At 41.9% G+C, this 17581-nt stretch overlaps 1 protein-coding gene across 4 annotated transcripts in view; it reads left to right on the top strand.

Moving 5' to 3' along the window:
• The first annotated feature begins 15090 nt into the window (after positions 1-15090).
• NVL (nuclear VCP like) overlaps positions 15091-17581 on the top strand; it is an 82260-nt gene continuing 79769 nt past the window's right edge. For 2 of the 4 annotated variants that reach the window (XM_041767786.1, XM_041767800.1), the window contains exon 1: positions 15095-15190. In XM_041767786.1, the coding sequence (XP_041623720.1) occupies positions 15134-15190 (57 nt within the window). In that variant the 5' untranslated portion in view covers positions 15095-15133. Of the gene's footprint in view, positions 15191-16704; positions 16803-17581 lie in introns of all 4 variants that reach the window. The other 2 variants (XM_041767797.1, XM_041767778.1) reach the window with 2 other exon arrangements.

Raw genomic sequence — 17581 nt, 5'->3', positions numbered from 1 at the left:
AAGGCAGGCGCTAAACCGCTGCGCCACCCAGGGATCCCGGAAAACAGTTTTAGACTGAACCATCAGAAAAAGCCAGACTGAGGAACAGCTTTTAATTTGAAATCTGAACGATAGCTAGCTGAAGATTTGCAGGCAGAGTGATTGCAAAGGCCCGATTGCTCATAAAAACTTGTCTTTAAGAACAGGAGAAAAGGCAGTGCGCTGTACTACAATGAATAAGGGTGTGTGGGTTTTGAGAGAACATCAGAGGTGGCAGGGCAAGGTCACACAGGTCTCGGGATCCCTGGCAAGTTTATTTTATTTTATTTTAAAGATTTTATTTATTCGTTCATGAGAGTCACAGAGAGAGAGAGAGGCAGAGACACAGGCAGAGGGAGAAGCAGGCTCCATGCAGGGAGCCTGACCCTGACATGGGACTCCATCCGGGGTCTCCAGGATCACGCCCTGGGCTGAAGGCAGCGCTAAACCGCTGAGCCACCCGGGCTGCCCCTGGCAAGGAGTTTAACTTCTATTCTAATGTGCTGATAAACCACTGGACAGTTTTAAGAGTATCTTGGTCTAGAGGCACCGTGGTGGCTCAGTTAGTTAAGCACCTGCCTTTGGCTCAGGTCATGATCTCAGGGTCCTGGGATTGAGCACCAAGTCAGGCTCTGTGCTCAGTGAGGGGGTCTGCTTCTCCCTTTTCCTCTGCTTGTGCATGCCCTTGCCCTGCCTCTCTCTCTTAAATAAATAAATAAATAAATCTTTTTTTTAAAGTACCTTGTTCTGATTTACATTTTAAAAATATCCTTCTGTTTGGTGCACTAAATGTATGGAAGAGGCACAAGGTTGCAAGGAGACCACTTAGGAGAAAAATGGATGAATACGGGAATTAGCATGAAGGAAAACCAACAGGATTTGCCTGACACAGCATAAGTTCATAGGATCCTTAAGGATTCATAAGTTAAAGCTAGACAGGTTGGTAACAGATTTTTTTATGAACCAGCTATTATTATACTACTGCACCTTGTCCACACCTCTACCAGAGCACTCACACATCGGCTGCTTGCTTGACATGCCCAGCCAGCCATGCCTTACATTGCAATAAAAATAACAGATTTTATTAGTTTTGTACCCTCAGTACTTTTTATCCTGTAAATAGCTGGTGTTCCATAAATGTTTGCCAAGTGAATGATCTATACTGACTGTAAGGAGAGGTTTCATTAAATTTATTCCAGATTTTCTTAAAAACATACACCTCATGCCCCATTTCTCTTAAGTTGGAGCAGAAAACACAGGCTATCCCTGTTGCTTTATTCTGAGTAAATTTAAAAGTTGGTACCATCATCAAGGGTTAGAATTACCAGTTCTAATTAAGATAGCCTTTGGGGATGCCTGGGGGACTCAGTGGTTGAGCATCTGCCTTCAGCGCAGGGAGTGATCATCCCAACAACGAGATAAACTCATTTCAGCCCACAGTTTGGCTCATGGGCTCTGGCGTCAGGCTCCATGGCTGGGAGAACATCAGAGGTGGCAGGGCAAGGTCACACAGGTCTCAGGGATCACTGGGTCCTAACAACAAATAAAAGCCAAACAAACTGAAAAATCAACAATTTTTAGATCTGTCAGAGAAGTGAGGTCACTGCTCCAAATAGGGGAGACAGACAGACCATTATAATCACAACTTGCCAGGGCAGAAATCTCTGTGAACCAGTACTGGGGCAGGAAAACCTGATCATTGATTGACGAAAGGTTGGAGGCTCCATAGAGACAAGCCTGAATATAAAACTCCAGAGGGCTGGGGCATCTGGGAGGCTCACTCGGTTAAGTGACTCTTGATTTTGGCTTGGGTCATGATCTCAGGGTTGTGAGATGGAGCACCTCCACCCTGCCCATGTGGTGCTTTGCGCTGGGCGTGGAGCCTGCTTGGGATTCTCACTCTGCCCCTCCCCCTCCCTCTATAAAAAAAACCCCAAAGCATAAAAACAAAACACTCCAGGGACCACACTAAGTGCATCTGAACTCCTGAAGCTCTCCCACATCTTCCTACTGATGATCAAAGAAAAACCGTCTTCCAACAGGGGAAGGCAAAAAGTGGCCATTTGAAAATGCCAGAGTGGGACAGTGTTACTTGAAAGCAGACCTGGAGTAAGCATAAACATATACTGCAAAATCTAGGGAAACTACAAAAGAAAGTAAAAGAAGTGTAAATGATATGTTGAGAAAGAAGAGAAAAAGAAATCATATTAAATGCTCAATTAAATTACTAAATGGCAGTGGGGCACCGGGGTGGCTCAGTCCGCTAAACATCCGACTCTTGGTTCAGCTCAGGTCACCATCTCAGGGTCCTGGCTGCGCTCAGCACAGAGTGTGCTAAAGATTCTATATCTTCTCCCTCTGCCCCTCCCCAAACTCATGTGCTCTAAAAAAATTAACTAAATCTTTAAGTTTCCTTTTCTAAAAATTATTTTATTTTATTTTTATTTATTATTTATTTATTTATTTATTATTTATTTTATTTATTTTATTTTAAAATTTATTTTATTTACTTATTTATTTTTCTATTCTTTTTTATTTTTTATTTTATTTTATTTATTTTATTTAATTTTATTTTTATTTTTATTTTTTATTTATTATTTTATTTATTTATTTATTATTTATTTATTTTATTTATTTTATTTTAAAAATTTAAAAATATATTTTATTTTAATTAATTTTATTTATTATTTATTTATTTATTATTTATTTTATTTATTTTATTTTAAAATTTATTTTATTTACTTATTTATTTTTCTATTCTTTTTTATTTTTTATTTTATTTTATTTATTTTATTTATTTTATTTTATTTTTATTTTTATATTTTATTTATTATTTATTTTATTTATTTTATTTTAAAAATTTAAAAATTTATTTTATTTTAATTAATTTTATTTATTATTTATTTATTTTATTTATTTTATTATTTATTTATTTTGTTTTAAAAACTTATTTTAATTTATTTTATTTATTTTGAATAATTTAAATTTTTATTTATTTATAATATATAATATATACTTTAAATTATTTATTTATTTAAATTTATTTTTAATTAAATTAAATTTTCTTTAAATTTAAATAATTTAAATTTAGATATTTAAATAAATAATTTAAATTTAGATATTTAAATAAATAATTTAAATTTATTTTAAATAAATAAATACAATTTAAAAATTTATTTTAAATAAATAAATAAAATCACAAATGGCAGAAAAAGAGTAGAAGACAAAAATAGGAACAAAAACCAAGGCAACAAATAGAAACCAGTAACAAATATTATAGATATGAATCCAACTATATCAATTATCACTTTAAACATCAATGGTCTAAATTATAAGACAGGGATTATCATAGTAGATCAGAAAACAAGACCTGACTATATATTGTCTAGAAGAAGCTCACTTTATTTTTTTTATTTTTATTCATTTATTTGAGAGAAGGAAAACACAAGTTGGGGGCAGAGGGAGAAGGAGAAGCAGAACTCCCGCTGAGCAGGGAGCGTGATTCAGGACTCTTATCTCAGGACCCTGGAATCATGACCTGAGCCGAAGGCAGACGCTAAGCCGACTGAGCCATTCAGGTGCCCCAAGAAACTCACTTTAAACATAAAGACACATATAAATTAAATGTAAAGGGATGGTTGCTGTGAGAGTAAAGCTTTAATGTTCTCACCATGACAACAACAACAAAATGGCAATTATGTGAGGCAAAGGATGTACTAACTAATCTGATGGTGGTGAACATTTTGCAATATATATGCACCTCGAATCATCACTTTGTACACCTTAAACACCCAATTATATCTCAATAATGCTGGAGAAAAAAAAGTAAAGAGATGAGAAAGATATATCACACTAATGCTAATCAAAAGAAAGTGGGAGAAGTTATATTAATTTCAGGCAAAGCAAACTTCAAAGCAAGAGAGATTATCAGGGGCAAGAGGAGCACTACATAATGATAAAAGGCCAATTCTCCAAGAAGACACAATAATCCTCAATTACATATACAACTAACAGCAGAGTGTCAAAATGTGTAAGGCAGAGAATGACAGAACTATAAGGAGGAATAAATGAATCCATTATTATGGTTGGAGACCTCAACAACTCTGACAGAAATGGACAGATACACCGCCCAGAAAATCTGTAAAGATGTAACTGAACTCAACAAAACCATCAATCAGCTGGATATAATTCACCTCTATGGAGGATTCCATCCAACAGGAGAATACACACCCTTCTCAAATTGAATGGTTTCCTCACTTCCTGGGTGACTTCCTTAGGCAGATTCCAGGTAAAAGATACATGGATATAAATTTTTTGAGACCTGGCATGTCTGAGATTAGCTTTGTTTTATTCCTATCTTGAGTGATAGTTTGAATTAGTATAGAATTATAGGTTGGAAACTATTTCCCAGAATAATTTTAAAGCATTGCTCCCTTTTCTCTATTGTATTAGTGCACAAGTTGAAAATTGTGTGCCATCCTAGAATTCCTCATCCTAATAAAATAAAATAAACAAAATAAAATTCTGACCCTGTGGATATACTTTGTCTGTTCTTCCTTTTCCCTGACATTCTGTAATGTCATGATAACATGTCCTCTTCCCTGTGCTTCACTGGTTGATTAGGAAAACACATATCTGCCAGTTTTGATAAATTTTCAAGAGTCACTTGATTATTTTTCACTTCTGTTTTGTACCTTCTTGCTTCATAAAACATCTGTTAGTCATACATTGGGACCTCCTAGAGCCAGGATATTTCCTCTCCTATTTCCATCCCTGTGTATTTTGTTGTTGTTGTTGTTTTTCTATGGGAATTCCTCAACTTTACCGGACAAACCTTCTGATGAAGTTTATTTACTGTCATCTTTCTATTTTATAAGGGATCCTCTCTCCTTCTCTCCTTGTTTATAGTATCTTCTTCCTGTTTCACTGATACAATATCTTCTTATTTGCACGAGGATATAAATTTTATATACTTGAGTATACTTGACATATTTTGCTCTGTGCATTGTCTCTATTTCCTCTAATTTCTCTTTTTACATTATTTTGTTTTGGTCTATATTTCATATTGGAGGTTAACTTTAATCCTGGACAGTCTGTTCATGTGTTAAATTTAAAAATGCAAAAAAAAAAAAAAAAAGGTGGTTGGGAGCGCAGTGTGGATTGGCAGGTCGGTTGATTAGTAGGTTTCACTGCATATTGATCAATGGTAACCTAGTTGGTCAGTGGTTACCCTTGCCTCCTCAAATGTGATCTGTTCCCTAGGGTCCTTTAGTTAGTCCAGAAAAGAATCCAAGCCTGAGTGGCTCAGTTGGTTAAGTGTCTGCCTTTGGTTCAGGTTATGATCCCAGAATCCTGGCATCAAGTCCCACATAGGGCTCCCTGCTCAGTGGGGAGCCTGCTTCTCCCTCTGCCTGCCACTTCCCCTACTTGTGCTTTCCCTCTCTCTCTCTCTCTCTCTGTCAAATAAATAAATAAAATTAAAAAAAAAAAAGGAATCCAAGATTTTTCCTGGAAGAATATAAGCCAACCTTGCCAGGTTTCTGAGCAAGATAAATGGGGTAATGGAAGTGTCTGAAGACACTCACTTAATCTACCTGTTCTTAGTTGTACATCCTTTCTGTTCTCCACTGTCTTGTTAGTACAATAAGGGAAGAAAAAAATACATATGGACCAGAAAGGAGAAAATCAATTCTGTCTATGTAGATTGTCTTTTTAACAAGGTTGGAGAACACAAAGTCAATACACAAAAATCAATTACATTTTTATATTACCAACTAACAGAAATCAAAATTTTAAAACAGTACTACCTACAACAGTACCAAAAAAGCATGAAATATTTAGGGATAAATGTAATAAAATATCCCCAGGACCTGTATGTGATTAAAACATTGATGACATAAATCAAAGAAGACCTAAATAGATATACCAGGTTCACAGATTAGAAGACTCAAAGTTGTTAAAATGTCAATTCTTCCAAAACTGACCTACAGGGTCAATACAATACCAATCAAAATCATAGTAGGATTTCTTTAATATTAATATAAAGCTTATTCTGAAATTTATATGGAAAGGCAAAGGACTTATAATAGCCAAGACAATTTTGAAAAAAACACACCAAAGTTGAAGGACTCACACTGATTTTAACAGAAGAAACCAAAGAGGATTTAAGGAGTTAGAATGAAAAATTCACTACAGGGTGTCAAAAGGAGATTTGAGCAGGCCGAAAAATAATCAGCAAACTTGAAGATAGGTTAATTGAAATTACACAGTTTAAGAGCAAGAAAGGAAAAATAAAGAACAATGATATGATCAGACCCTATGAAACCTGCAGGACACTATCAAAGTACCAACATACGTATAATGAGAGTGCCAGAAAAGGAGAGAGAGAAAGGAACAGAAAGAATATTTTAAAAAATAATGGCCAGTATGTACATGAATCTACACATCCAACAAGCTCAATAAGTCTTATGTAGGATAAACTCAAAGAAGCCCACACCAAAACATAATGTAATCAAACTGTTTAAAGTCAAAGATGGAATTCTGAAAGCAGCAAGAGAGAAGTGACTAGTCATGCATCTCAATAAGAATAAAGTCAGAATCTCAATAAGGTTAAAGCTGATTTCTTACCAGAAACCCTGGAGACCAGAAGACAATGGGATAACAGAATCAAAGTGATGAAAGAAGAAAACAAAACAAAGCAAAATTCTAAACCAATTCTATATCCAGAAAAATCATCCTTAAAAGTAAAGGAAAATGTAAAACTCCCAAGAGAAGACATACAGGAAGCTTCATGATGTTGGATTTGGCAATGATTTCTTGCATATGACACCCAATGCACAGACAACAAAAGCAAAAATGAATGGAGCTACATCAAACTTAAAAACTCCTGTGCATCCATGGAAACAGTTAACAGCAAAAAGGCAACCTGTGGATGAAAGGGGAGAAACTCTGAAGTCATATATGTGATACAGGGTTGACAAGAATACATAAAGAATTCCTACAACTCAACAACAACAATAAAAATAACCCAATTACAAAATTGGCAAGGATTCAAAAAGATATTTTTCTGTTTGAAAAGAAGGTGGCGGGCAGCTCAGGTGGCTCAGGGGTTTGGCACTGCCTTCATCCTAGGGCCTGATCCTGGAGCCCCGGGATCGAGTCCCACATTGGGCTCCCTGCATGGAGCCTGCTTCTCCCTCTGCCTTGTGTCTCTGCCTCTGTGTGTGTGTGTGTCTCTCATGAATAAATAAATAACATCTTTAAAAAAAAAAGAAGAAGAAGGCATACAAATAGCCAAAAGGCAGATGAAAGTATCCCCCACACCATTATCAGACCAAGGCACACCAAAATCATAATGGTGAAATCACTTCATCCCCATTAGGTTGGCCACTGTCACAAAATAAAACAAAAACAAAAAACCCAGAAAATCAGAAGTGTTAGCAATGATGTGGAGAAATTGGAACCCTTGTGCACTGATGGTGACGATGCAAAATGGTGCAGCCATTTTGAAACAGTATGAAAATGAAAAACAGTATGAAAAACAGTATGGAGTTCCTCAAAAAATTAAAAGTAGAATTATCATATGATTCAGTAATCCCACCTCTGGGTATCTATTTAAAAAAACTGAAAGCAAGATCCCAAAGAGTTATTTGCATGCCCATTTTCATTGCAGTATTGTTCAAGATAGCTGGGAGGTGGAAGCAACCCAAATGCCCACTAACAGATGAATGGATTAAAAACATCTGGTATATAAGTAAAGTGGAAAATTTTTGGCCTCTAAAAAGAAGGAAAACCTTTCACATACAATAACATGGATGAACCTTTAGGACATTATACTACATTGAAATAAGCCAGTCACAAAAAGATAAGTGCTATATGATTCCACTGATACAAAGTATCTATAGGAGTCAAACTCGTAGAAACAGAAAGTAGAATGGTGGCTTCTAGGGGCTGGGGTGAAGGGGAAATGGGGACTTTTCTAGTGGGTATAGAGTTTCACTTCTGCAAGATCAGAGTTCAAGATCTGTTGCCCAACAATGTCAACGTGGATAGTGCCACTGTACTGGACACTTAGAAATGTGTAGGGTGATAAATTCTGTTACATGTTTTTCATCACAATTTTTAAAAAGATTTTATTTATTTATTCACGAGAGAGAGAGAGAGAGACTGTGCACGCGTGTGAGAGAGAGGCAGAGACACAAGCAGAGGGAGAAGCATGCTCCATGCAGGGAGCCTGACGTGGGACTCGATCCCAGGACTCCGGGATCACAACCTGAGCCAAAGGTAGATGCTCAACAACTGAGCCACCCCGGCATCCCAACCATATAAAATTATGATTATAAAGTTATTAAGGAACACATAATGCATAAAGATGTAATACGTGGGGCACCTGGGTGGCCAGTTAGTTAAGTGGCAGACTCTTCATTACAGCTTATGTTGTGATCTCAGAGTTGTAAAATTGAACCCTGTCAGGGCCTGCACTCAGTGTGAGTCTGCTTGAGATTCTCTCTCCTCCCGCTGCCCCTCTCCTTCATGCGCCTGCATGCTCTCTCTCAAATAAATCTTTTTTTTTTTAAAGATGCAATATGTAACAATAACAATGTAATTAAGAGGACAAAGCTATACATATAATGGTAGTGTTTTTTGGTTTTATTTATTTATTTTGAAGATTTACTTGAGAGAGCGAGCACTCACAGACACACGGACACACGTGTGGATACACAAGCACATGCCCAAAGGGAAGGGGGAGAGAAGAGGCAGAGGGAGAGAGAGAGAATCCCAAGTAGACTTCCCCTTGAGCACAGAGCCTGAACTGAGACCCAGAAACCATAACCCGAGCTGAAACCAAGAGTCAGACACTCAACCAACTGAGCCACCCAGGTGCTCCCCCATCCCCAATTTTTAAAAAAAGATTTTATTTATTTATTCATGAGAGACACACACACAGAGAGAGGCAGAGACAGGCAGAGGGAGAAGCAGGCTCCATGCAGGGAGCCCGACATGGGACTTGATCCCAGGTCTCCAGGATCACACCCTGGACTGAAGGCAGTGCTAAACCGCTGAGCACCTGGGCTGCCCCAAAATTTTTAAATACAATTGAAACTAAGTTGATATTAACTCAAAGTAGATTGTTATAAATTAAGATGTTAATTATACATCCCAGGGCAACCATTAAGTAATTAACTTTAGAGGCAACTGAGGTTAAGAAATTAACTTTAGAGGCGCCTGGCTGCCTCAGTCGGTAGAACTCGTGACTCTTGATCTTGGGGCTGCGTCTCTCTTTGGGTGTAGAGATTACTAAAAAAACAAAATCTTAAGAAAACAGAAATTAACTTTAGGGAGATACCAATCAAAATCACAATGAAATAGCATTTCACATCCACTAAGATGGTTCCAACTAAAAAACATAAAGACAGAAAATAAGTTTTGGGGGAGGATATAGAGAAATTAGAGCCCTCCAGCAGTGCTGGTGGGAATGTAAAATAATGCAGCTGCTTCGGAAAACAGTTTGGTTGTTGTTTAAAAAGTTACATGTTGAAAAAGTTACACATTTGAAAAAGTCACACAATCCCACTTTTAAGTCTATGCCCAAAAGAACTGAAACCAGGTATTTACATAAAAACTTGTACAAAAGTGTTCTAGCAGCATTATTCTCAAGAGCTAAGAAGAAGAAAGAATCCTAATGTCAATCAATTGATGAATCGATCAATGACATGATCCATACAGTGACATGATTCCATACAGTGGAATGTTATTCAACCCCAAGAAGGAATGCAGTACCAACACACACTTCAACCTAGGTAAGCCTTGGAAACTCCATGCTAAGTGGAAGGAGCCGGACACAAAAAGTCACTAACTGTGCAACTCCATTTATAGGAAATATCCAGGGACTGTGGTAAAAGGGGAATCTCTAGAGAAGAACAGAAGCTTTGTGGTTTCCTGGGACTGGGGAGAGGGATTGGGAGTGAAGACTTGATGGCATGGGCTTTCTTCTTGGGTTGAGAAAAATGTTCTCAAACTACAGAGCGGTGATGCTTGCATGGCACTGCAGATGTATGAAAAGCTACTGAATTTCATACTGTAAAGTAGTTATAAGGGAAATATTTTGTTATATAAATTTCACCTCAATTTTTAAAATCCCCGAATTATACACTTAAAATGGATGCATTTTATTACAAATAAATGACTTGGCCTCTCAATGGAGTTTGGCTCTTCTTGGCCATTTGGTCTTTCCCATTAGTCTTAGATTCAACTTTTCAAATTCCCCCAAATAACCTACATTCACTCAAATTAATGTTGGTTCTAAATGACAGAAACTTCACGTGATGGTGATTTAAAGCAGAAAGAAGTTTATTTTTTCTCTCTGTTCCTCAAACAAGTCAAAGGCTTCAGGGCCTTTGCACACTCTCCGTACCAGAACCTCTCTCCTCACACAGCCAGTCCCTGCTGACCTCAAGGTCCCTAAATGTGCCCTTCTCAGAAAGTCTTCCCCTGGCCACTGGGACAGAGAGGCAGGCTCCCTCTCCTCTTCCATACCACTCCTCATTATTTTCTTCACCATGTTCCCCAACTGAACACTTTCTCCTGGAAGGTACTACTCCAAGGGCCGTAAAATCCTTATTATTTCTAATTATTCTAATTTTAAGTTGTTTTGCCAGCCTGTGGCCTGCTCCTCTCAGCAGAATATTAAGCTCCAGGACCACATCTGTTTGACTGTGACTCTCTTGTAGTATAGACCTGGCACAGAGGAGACAACAAACATAACATGCCTGCTCGAAATATTATTTTCATTCTATTTAAAATTATGGACATGAATGAGGCAATCATCTCAAAGGAGAACAGACTTTATTAGTGAACAGAATTATTAGTCTTTACCAGATAAAATAAAAGTTTTTTCCCTGAATCTCAGAAAACAAGGATACAGACTCAGTCTCTAGCTTCAGGGAAGCAGACAACCTCCCTTGTGACCCTGGGTAAGAAATCTCTGCCATTCACACTCTCTCACCTTTTCTCCATGTACCTATTACACATGGGGTGGCCACATATTGTCCAAACCAGACCCTTCTGAGAGATAAAGGTGAGACACTGGATATACAAACAAACAACAGCCAGACTGCATATAAAAGCAGAACCCTGACTTACAATCTGCAGGATCCAGCCTAGGAAGCCAGCCTGCTACCTACTGACTACCTGACTACAAGTAGTCAGGCTTGTAGAATATCAGACCATTCCTCTAGCAAATAGCCCAGAAGGCCAAAAGATACATCCTAGAACAACTGGCCCCAGATGGCCAGGATTCCACTAGTAACTCACAGCTTCCCTGGTTTTTGTCCCAACTTCTAATTTGAGGACCAACCAGAGCCAGCCAATCCACTCCCCTAACTCACCACATTAGGATGCCCTGCTTCTAGTTAGCCGTCCTGCAGCTTCCAGCCAACAGCCTCCAGCCAGGGCACCCCGGGGAGCCATCCCTGCTCCAGCCACAAAGCTCAGCCGCTCTTCTGCCTCCATTGAGTCCCTCCCAGAACACGAGTGACAGTGGTGGCCGCCCTTGCTATTGTGAGCTCTGAATAGCCTTTGCCTGTTCTCATTGGGGTGATTTTCATTTATTTCCACAAATTACTATACTGTTAATAACTATGCTGCATCAAGAGGTAAAAATCGGGACTATTGGGATCCCTGGGTGGCGCAGCGGTTTAGCGCCTGTCTTTGGCCCAGGGCGCGATCCTGGAGACCCGGGATCGAATCCCACATCGGGCTCCTGGTGCATGGAGCCTGCTTCTCCCTCTGCCTCTCTCTCTCTCTGTGTGTGACTATCATAAATAAAAAAAAAAATTAAAAAAAAAATCGGGACTATTCTGAGTCCAGACTTGATCACCCAAATTATACAGTGCTAAAATTAGCCTAGAGGCTGTTTGTTAGAGAAATCAAGTCTGGGAGGGCAGGGCAAAGGTTGTGAAGAAGGGGAAATGTGCCGCTACCACTAGGTGGGGATAGGAATTAAGGAACAGAGGACATTTCAATGATCGCAGGAAGATCCTCAGGTCCATGTGCACTCAAGCTACTAGTCAGTGACTTTTTGGTTGGGATGTATGGTACAGTAAAACCTGAATGCTTGAATTGATGGAAAGTTGTCTTCTGGGCAATAATTACTGAAAGTAATTCCAGCAGAAAATGTTCAAGCATTCTATTATTGATACCTAGTATTAACTTACTTTCAGTTATTGTCAGCCATACAAAAATTTTTAAAAAGATGGAATGCCTGGGTGGCTCAGCGGTTGAGTGTCTACCTTCGGCTCACAGGATCCAGGACGAGTCCCGCATTGGGCTCCCTGTGGGAAGCCTGCTTCTCCCTCTGCCTATGTCTCTGCCTCTCTGTGTCTCTCATGAATAAATAAATCCTTAAAAAAATTTTTTTTAAAAGAACGAGTTTAAAATTCTAGAGTGTCAGAGTATTAAATTTCTTAATAAAATTAGAGTCAGCAAGAATATGGTCAATAAAACTAACGAGTGAAGATGGCACATTCTATTTCCCAGATTTTCATGTTGAAACACTTGTGCATATTATTACCTTAACCAAAATATTTTTTTAAAAAATACATTTGTAGGGATCCCTGGGTGGCGCAGCGGTTTGGCGCCTGCCTTTGGCCCAGGGCGCGATCCTGGAGACCCGGGATCGAATCCCACATCGGGCTCCCGGTGCATGGAGCCTGCTTCTCCCTCTGCCTGTATCTCTGCCTCTCTCTCTCTCTCTGTGACTATAATACATAAATAAAAATTTAAAAAAATTAAAAAAAAAATACATTTGTAACCCATGATATAGATAAACAGTAAGGAGAAGCAAGGACTGGTTTGTCGAGGTGCTGTATACTTTCTTTTCCTTGAGGTTCATAAGTGAGGCCCCTTTCACTGACCCTTGTCCTTGTACCACACTCCCATTTGTCACTAGAGATTCTTAGACTGGACACATGACTTTGATGATCTCAAGGCAAAGAGACTGGTGATCCCCATTAGCTTAAACTTGGGGGAAAAAAAGAAAGAAAAAGAATGTCAAAGTGACAACAGCAGACCATTAAACCAAGTGTGGGGAACTTCTAAACACTAGGGCCTTTGTGAATGCACAGGTCAGGCACCCACGAGCCAATCCTAAAGGTAGAATAGTGTCCTACGACAAATTACAGACTCACAAACTAGCCTGCTTTCTGTCCGTTGTGATGCTGCTGGGCTCTTCAGCCCTTCATCTTTATTCTATGTGGTACATTCAGCATGTACACAATTAAATTACATTTAAACAGTTATTAGGCATTGACTATTTATGCTAATTACTGCAAGAAGTCTTTGCTGCTAAAGTTTGATATAATCAAGTACATAAATACTTAACCTAATAAGAAAAGATGTCATAAAAAGGTACAATTATCTTTTTTTTTTTTTTTTTTTTTTTTGCTCTTCCCTACAAAACTCAAGAGCAGGGCAGGGACTGAAACCGGTGAGAACTCAATAAATGTTTGTTGAATATTCATGCAATGGGCAGAGATTTTAACTCAGGGAAATATGGGGAAAGGCCACAACGGAGCTGGGTAGCTAGCTAGTTTTTCAAAAGTCGTAGAGCTGCAGGTACCCAGCAGCTTCAGTAACTGTAACCCTGGGAGCAGGACTCCCACCTCCTCCCAGCTGCCGCACTGCCGGTGACACAGCAGCCCTAGGCATGCACAGCAGAGAAGGAGGAAAGGAAGTTGGAGCCCAGTTAACCTAAGTTTTGAGTATCAGAGTGGGAATTTTTATTCAGTGTAGGGATAAGAACCACTGTAAAGGGCAGCGAGGCATGTGATTGGAATTCAGAGGGGAAGATAAGCCATGGTTTCCTGAGCAAGAAGATGGTTGTGTGCCAGCATCTCCCAGCTTCTAATTCCACCTCCCCCCACCTGAATAAACAGTGTTGCCATCAGCCAAATTAGATCTCAAACAGGAATCCTGAGAATAAGATAAACCAACAAGCAAACAGAAAGAAGAGCCGGTAACTGTGCATGTGAGTGTGCGTGTTAACGCTAACTGTCTCTTTGTGTCTTCTCAACTGCATAATAAAACCTCACGGGCAAATACAGATGTTCACCAAAATTTTGGGCCGCTTATGGGTCTAGCTGTAGTCCTGCACCGCATGTACTCCCTAAGCCAGTGGCAGAAAACAGTGCAAGACCTCCGGGTCTCTGGATAAAGCACACCTGAGCTCCCCTGTGGACACCTGCTCACACCTGCACCCCTCGCTCACATCTGTGTCCTCCTGCTCACACCTGCATTCCCCTGCTAACACTTGTGCCCCCTTGCTCACCTGGGCCGCCCCGCTCATAACTGCGCTCCCCTGCTCACACCTGCACCCCTCGCTCACATCTGTGGCCTCCTGCTCACATCTGCATTCCCCTGCTCACACTTGTGCCCTCCTGCTCACACCTGTGTTCCCCTGCTCACACCTGTGCCCTCCTGCTCACACCTGCACTCCCCTGCTCACCCGGGCCCCTTTATTCACACCTGCGCTCCCCTGCTCCCCTGTGCACCCCTGCGCACACCTGCGCTCCCCTGCGCACACCTGCCAGGGCCCGAACCCTCCCTCCTCCCAGGTGGGGCCTCCCTGCGGAGCCAGGTGGCGCCGTGTTTTCATCCTGGCCGCCTCGTTCCAGGAGACCTCAGGTTCGGGTTTTGTTAAGATTCTGGCGGATACTAGCGTGGCACGGAGAAGGCGTGGCTGGAACCCGACGCTCGAACCCAAGCCGGGCACGGACGTCAGCAGGTCCCCAGAGCCGCGGGGCGCACCTGTGTCCGCGCAGCGGGGAACAATAAAGTTGACCTTGTTCAAAAGGGGTCTTTTGTCGTCCAGGGCCCGCCGGACGAGCCTGCAAAATAAGGCTCCCACGGGGTCCCCAGCGTTGGCAGGTGTCCTGTTCCTCGGGGCGTTCTCCTCACTCGGGACAGCGCCGGCGGGGGCGGGGGGCCGGCGGGGCGGCGGGGCGGGGCGGGCGCGGGCACGCGGGGCGGGCGGCCCGGCGATCGCCGCGGGCAGCCCGGCGAGGACCCCGGCTCCCGTGGAGCCCGCTCCCCGCCGGCGGCCGCGCGGACGCGCGCGATGAAGCCCCGACCCGCGAGGTTCGTGGACCACAAGCTGAAGCAGCGAGTCGCGCAGGTAGACGCCGGGCGCCGCGCTTTCTCGGTGGCCCCCGCGGCGAGCCGGGTCCGGGCGGGGGTGTGCGGGCCGCCCTGCGGCCGCGGCGTGGCTGCCGGGGGCCGGGTCCCGCCGGGTGCAGCCCGGGAGGAGCCGGCGGCGCGGCGCGCAGGTGCCTCGCCGGGTTCTGACCTTGGAGAGGCTCTGGGGCCGCCGCGTTCCCGGTGTACGCTCGTCTGCAGGAAGCGATGTGTGCCGAGGAGCTTGCAGTGGCGCAGCCCCCAGCGGCGTAAGGAGGAGGGAGAGATTTCACTTTGCACTTTGGAAGCTGGATGCTCTTACTCTTACTTGGCCGGTGCTGCAGTTTCCTTTTCGGATGGGTCTCTTGCTACCGAAGTCTGAATAAGTGTTCCTGTGCCGTTTCTCCGTCCTCCTAGGTGCTGTCACCCGGTCCAGAGCCTTTAAACACTACCTGTATACTATTTATACGTTCGCCAAAAAACAATACAAATAGAAGATGCCGTATACGTGTATTTGTGAATATGTAAACATAAATTCAATGAAAACATATTCGCTTTATTTTTTTATATTTATTCGAGAGAGAGGGTGAGAGCATGGGGGTGTGGGGTACAGAGGGAGGAGGAGATGAAAACTCCGCGGGAGCAGGGCGCCCCACAGGGCTGGATCCTGGGACCCTCAGGTCATGACCTGAGCCAAAGGCAGACTCTTGACCGACCGAGCCACCCAGGGGCCCCTATATATTCACTTTACCTACTCTTTATTTCCAAGACTCATGTGTGCAGTGTGGATTTTATCTTGAAAATCCAGCTGTGGGGCAGCCCTGGTGCTCAGTGGTTTAGCGCCTGCCTTTGGCCCGGGGCGCGATCCTGGAGACCCGGATCGAGTCCCATGTCAGGCTCCCTGCATGGAGCCTGCTTCTCCCTCTGCCTGTGTCTCTGCCTCTCTCTCTCTCATGAATAAATAAATAAAATCCTCTAAAAAAAAAAAAAAATCCAACAGTGTACTCAACATTTCCTCTTGAATGTCTCGTGGGCATCTCCAACAACATAGCTACACTTGATATTTAGATATTCTCCTCCAAGCTGGTCTTTTCTCAGTGTTCTCTATTTCAGTAAATGACACTACCAGTAGTGTCCAGTAGGCAGGGCCAGAAACCTTAACAACCATTACTACTCCTTTGTTTCACTTTCTGTAACCAATGAATTGGCGCTTTATTTGGCTTTCCCATCACCATACCCCAGGCCCAGCCACGCCTCCCACCATCACAGCACAGTTGACTGCGGATCTCTGTGGTCGCTTTATCTACGTAAGGTGTGTTCTTCACCGGGCTGCCAGGGAGGTTCTTTTAAAAGGAGCTTGGCGGGGTCCTGCTCAAAACCCCCTGCAGTGGGCTCCCATAGTATCTGGGGAAAAACCATCCTAAAGAGTCATGTACTCTGGGCCCCGTCTACTTCTTCATGCTCTTTTTGCTCCCTCTTGCTTTCTGTGTCCTCACCACACTGACCCTCCTGCAGCCCGCAGCTGGCTCTCGGTGTCCCCACCACGTGCTGCCTCACTTCATCAGTAGATGTCTGGATGGTGACTCCTAACTCCAGTGGTCCTTGCTCTCATGGTATGGGACTACTCTTCACCATTTCACATTATCTGTTTTCCTCTATTGCTTTTACTTTGGTTCATTATGAAAACAATAGGTTTTTATGGTTTAAAATAGAAGGGGCAGAAGGGCATAAAAGAAAAGGCATCCCTTTGTCTTCATTTCTGTAGGGGTAACCATAGAGAGTTTCTATTGTATCTAAAATTTTGTACGCCTGTATGACTTCTGTGTGTGTATATATTTTATCCACACAGACTCATCTGCATCTATTCTGCTGCTTGCTTTTTTCACCCAGTGGTATATCTTAGGCCTTTTCCCACAAATAGTACATTTGTCTCCTTGTACCTAGCACACCAGTTATTTTTATTGTTACGTGACAAACCATCCTGAAATTTAGCAGATTAAAGTGATTTTATTTCTGCTGCCATCAAGGAACTGTTTGACTTGTAGTGGGTACAAGATGTACACAAATATGTATAATTCAGAATTAACTGTAGTAAATGACAGCATGGTCTAGGAGTCCAGGGCAGGGGAAGATTACCTAGAACAGGACTGCCTTGGACACCTGGTCTCTTGTCACTGGAGGCATTGGTGCAGAGACCATTATCCTGTGTTTGGGATTCTCAAGAAGGTGCTCTATGAAGTCAGGCATCCTTGACTGGATGACTAGTGAGCATTGAAACCCAGACTTTGATAGACATCCCGTGTTTCAAATCTGGCCCTGTGATGTATGTGCTGCCAAGTGGGTAATTAGCTTTTCAACGTCTCTTTGAGCCTTTCTCATCTATAAAGTGGGA

The sequence above is a fragment of the Vulpes lagopus genome, chromosome 1, assembly GCF_018345385.1.
Source record: "Vulpes lagopus strain Blue_001 chromosome 1, ASM1834538v1, whole genome shotgun sequence".
NCBI classification, from domain to species: Eukaryota; Metazoa; Chordata; class Mammalia; order Carnivora; family Canidae; genus Vulpes; species Vulpes lagopus.
The sequence above is the reverse complement of the archived record's forward strand: the minus strand, read 5'-3'. Positions and strand labels throughout refer to the sequence as shown.